The sequence below is a fragment of the Verticillium alfalfae genome, genomic scaffold (assembly GCF_000150825.1).
Source record: "Verticillium alfalfae VaMs.102 supercont1.10 genomic scaffold, whole genome shotgun sequence".
Classification (NCBI taxonomy): Eukaryota; Fungi; Ascomycota; class Sordariomycetes; order Glomerellales; family Plectosphaerellaceae; genus Verticillium; species Verticillium alfalfae.
This window is the reverse complement of record NW_003315029.1, coordinates 1,087,474-1,090,965: the sequence shown is the minus strand read 5'-3', so window position 1 is coordinate 1,090,965 and position 3,492 is coordinate 1,087,474. Positions and strand designations below refer to the sequence as shown.

The 3,492-nt window shown below is 51.3% G+C and overlaps 1 protein-coding gene across 1 annotated transcript; it reads right to left on the bottom strand.

Annotated features, from left to right (window-relative positions):
* Positions 1–499: 499 nt before the first annotated feature.
* VDBG_07778 (predicted protein) lies at positions 500–996 on the bottom strand (the record flags this gene model as incomplete). The annotated part of the gene is made up of 2 exons (XM_003002273.1): positions 500–532; positions 661–996. 2 exons carry the CDS (start codon positions 994–996, stop codon positions 500–502), a joined length of 369 nt encoding a protein of 122 aa, XP_003002319.1.
* Positions 997–3,492: the final 2,496 nt, after the last annotated feature.

Sequence of the window (3,492 nt, the reverse complement as noted above, 5' to 3'; positions counted from 1 at the left end):
TGTGTTGATGTTCTTTTTGCCAAGGTGTTTGTATTGATTGATACCGTTGGCAAAGAAGACGTCCATGGGATCTTGAGTTTCGTCGGCAGTCGAGAGAGGACTCACAAGATTGGACAAGAACATGGGATCATCCTCAAGCCAAAGATCAATGACGAGCTCGTCGGAAGCGAGAGCCGTAGCCCAGGCATTGGCCCATTCAGTCTGATCCTCCGATGTGAACCGACTCCATCGGCGTGTGGCAACGGATGACTTGATCTCATCAGCTGAAGCGTATAGGCGAAGCTGAACTGCATCACCGATGACATCATTGACTACGTTGATGGCAGAAAGAAGACCGTTGTTGCGCCTGTCGTGTTTGACAAGAACGTGCCGCTTAGCGATATGAACAGGAACGGCAATCCAGCCAGCAGGAGTGGATTTGCCGTTGATGTCGATGATGAAGTGCTGGATGAGGATGATGTCCGATACGTGTTTGCCTCGAACGAAATGTGCCGTTGTCTTAGCACCATTCCGAACTCGACTGGCCCCAAGCCTACGGCGGTAGGTGTCAATGTAACCCGGAAGAAGTTTGTCGTTAATTGATAGGAGGCAATTTCTCTCCGAAAAATGCCGATCGCCATCGTCATTTTCGAACAGGATCTCGATCGGTCCTTCACCTACATTGGCCGGAGCATCGTCGATAGCAGGAAGAACACGAGCGGCTTGAATCATGGCCTCGTATTGAGCAGCGCGTTGCCAATCATCGAGCTCGGCACCTACCATGGCTGCGTCAGGAGCGACAGGTTCTTCATCGGGCTTGTCGGGCTCCTGGGCAGCGACATCGTTCACGGCAGGAAGGGTCTGAGAAGCGGTCGGCTCACTCTGAATCTCACTGGACTCAGAAGCGGACAGGTCGTCGCTGTGTACAGAGGCCTGTTGCTCGACAGGGACATCGACGCGGGAGTGGACAGACTCGTCAGAGAGCGACCGAAGATCTTCAGAACCGGAGAACATCATGAAGACTATCGAACACCAACGTCAACTGTTAGCAAAGCTCAATTCAACACAGCAACGCTTTTGAGAGACGGAAGTGGCAGGCCTTGACGCACCTTGGGGGGATATTTTCACGTTCGAGGAAGGAACAGTCAGTGGCCTCAATGGCAAGTCAGACACAAGCTAGGAGGACATGAAATCAGCAAGTTGACAACGGAGGCACTGGTATCAAATCCTTACAAGTCTGGGTAGATAGAAGAAGTGACCAGCTGAACTGGAAGGCCACGCCTGGTAATCGAAAGTCGATGCACAAGGACCTTTCTAAAGCCGAAGTCCTGTTTCGAAGGATCTGTCCTCTCACGTGAATACTTTGCTCACGATCGATCGAGCTCAGTGCGCGAATGGAAGAGGTTGAGAAGATTGGGGGAACGGCGTGTGGTTGTGTAGGTAGGTATAGTAAGGTAAGGTAAGTGTGCGTGGATTCGTAAACTTGTGGGGGTTGTGAGTTTGTTGGCCACTGGATATGGGAAGGAGCGGGCAGGGTCGTATAGGTGCGTGAGTCATAAGTCGTAAGGTGAAATTACGTTAGGGAAAGAGGGTGACAGAGGAGATGTCGAAGAGTTGGGTGGTTAAAAAAAAAAGATCCAGCACGGCACACTTGCGTGTGTACGCCTCCGTACTGGCAACTCGAAGGGTGCGATCTTTCCGTGCAAAGATCAGGTAAGCTCCGGACGATTTGTGATCCAAACATGTGCGAAGGACCAAGCCCTACCTCAGGCTTTTCTTGAAGGTTGGCGATTTACAGAGAGGGCGGAAAGAAGAAGGGCGGATTAGGTACAGAAAGAAGGATGAGAGGAAGAGAGAGAGAGCGGATTCTCAACTGAGGTGAAGGCAGATTGAGATGCTATACTGTTTAACATCATGTTGTGTAACTGAGTACACGGTGATGCAATTGGGGAGGTATCCTTATATACCAGGATATAGAGACACACACACAGTTATCCACACCAGATGACGGAAAGGCCTGGTGCGCCTCCGACGCAACAAGAAAAGCGAATGAACAGAATTTCAATTGTGATAGGGGCTCAGGTGTGGATGTGCTGGCTACGAATTGTATATGGTTCAAAGACGTTATTGATGAACTTCCTCCCAATGCAGGCCCTCGTCAGATGCATCCCTCCCATGGGTGCAGTTCCACCAGCCCAGTGCCGCACAACAACCCTCGAATCCCAATCAAGTGCACGTGAGCTCTCACTTCTGGCGACACCAACAGGGTCTTTGGACCCTCAGTTCTGGCCTGAGAAACCTGGAGTTTGGAGTGTCCCAAAAACGACGAACAAACAGAAGTCTGGGGAGGGAACCGGAGATTCCCCAATTATGCACCAAACAGAGGTCTTGAAGCTCTAGCTCAGGTTCATCAGCTGGGCACCCTTGGGACTAGCAGGCAGCTACCAGGAGACGCCTGTGGAGCCATGATATTGGGGGGCTAGCCAGGGATTCAAAGGCTACGAGAGCGGATCTATATGGACTATGGAGGCCCAGCTGTGGAGGGCCAGGGTTGAGATGTGCTATACCCCTACGCCTTGTATGTGTTGCCTGCGGACTATGTATGGAAGACCTCTTCACTCCGCTCCAAATCAAGCACTGATGGCAGTGTTTGTCACTGTAGTGTAGGAGAGGCCACTGCAGCCAAGAGCAAAATCGAGCGTGTCTTATAACGAGTTGTATCTGAGTGAACAGAGTTGAATTGCGACTGAGCCTGTGAACGAATGCAAGAAGTTGACTGCCGTAGATGTCTGCAGCTGGAACCCGCCCTGGCACCCTCCGCGCTTCCTTGAGAGTTCCCCTTGGAACTGCTGATAGAAGGGGTGAAGGGCAAAGGGATTCACGAGGTTTAGGGGAAGGAAAAAAAAAGAACAATAAAAAATTCCGTAGAATGGACAGAAGACAGCACATACTTGGAGGAACGGCCTTCTTAGAAAGCTGTCAACGACGGCTACGTAGATGGGACTCCAGAACACCAATTCGACGCCAACAAGAATAGTTCATCTGCGTTCTCGTCAATCCATGTCTTTGCTGTACAATCCTTGTCTATTTTCTGTAAGAGCCGTTGTCAGTCGCGATGCTGGTCTGGTCGGTCATACTCCGAGGCTCACTCAGGTGCAGAGAGCAATTCACGTGCGTAGGAAGGTGAAAGCAGCGTATCAGATCCCGTGACTGGAACATGTTCTCCAGGCGACGACAGAAGGCGCATAACCTGAGCAGCCACTTCGAGAGAACAGACGTGCAGGAGACAGGAGAGGGCACGGAAGTGTGGTCACGTCTCAAACTTCACTTCATCCCCTCGGTACTTGGCAAAAGACTGCTGCATGTCTAGGAGGTGTCAAGCACATGAAGAGGACAGTCTGATGGAACAGAGGCAACGTCCTCTCGACACGTTTGGGTTGGGATATTTGGTGAAGCGTCAGCGGTCGTTCCGACGAGCAAACCAGTGGTAGATGCATTGCCGAGGAAAGAGAC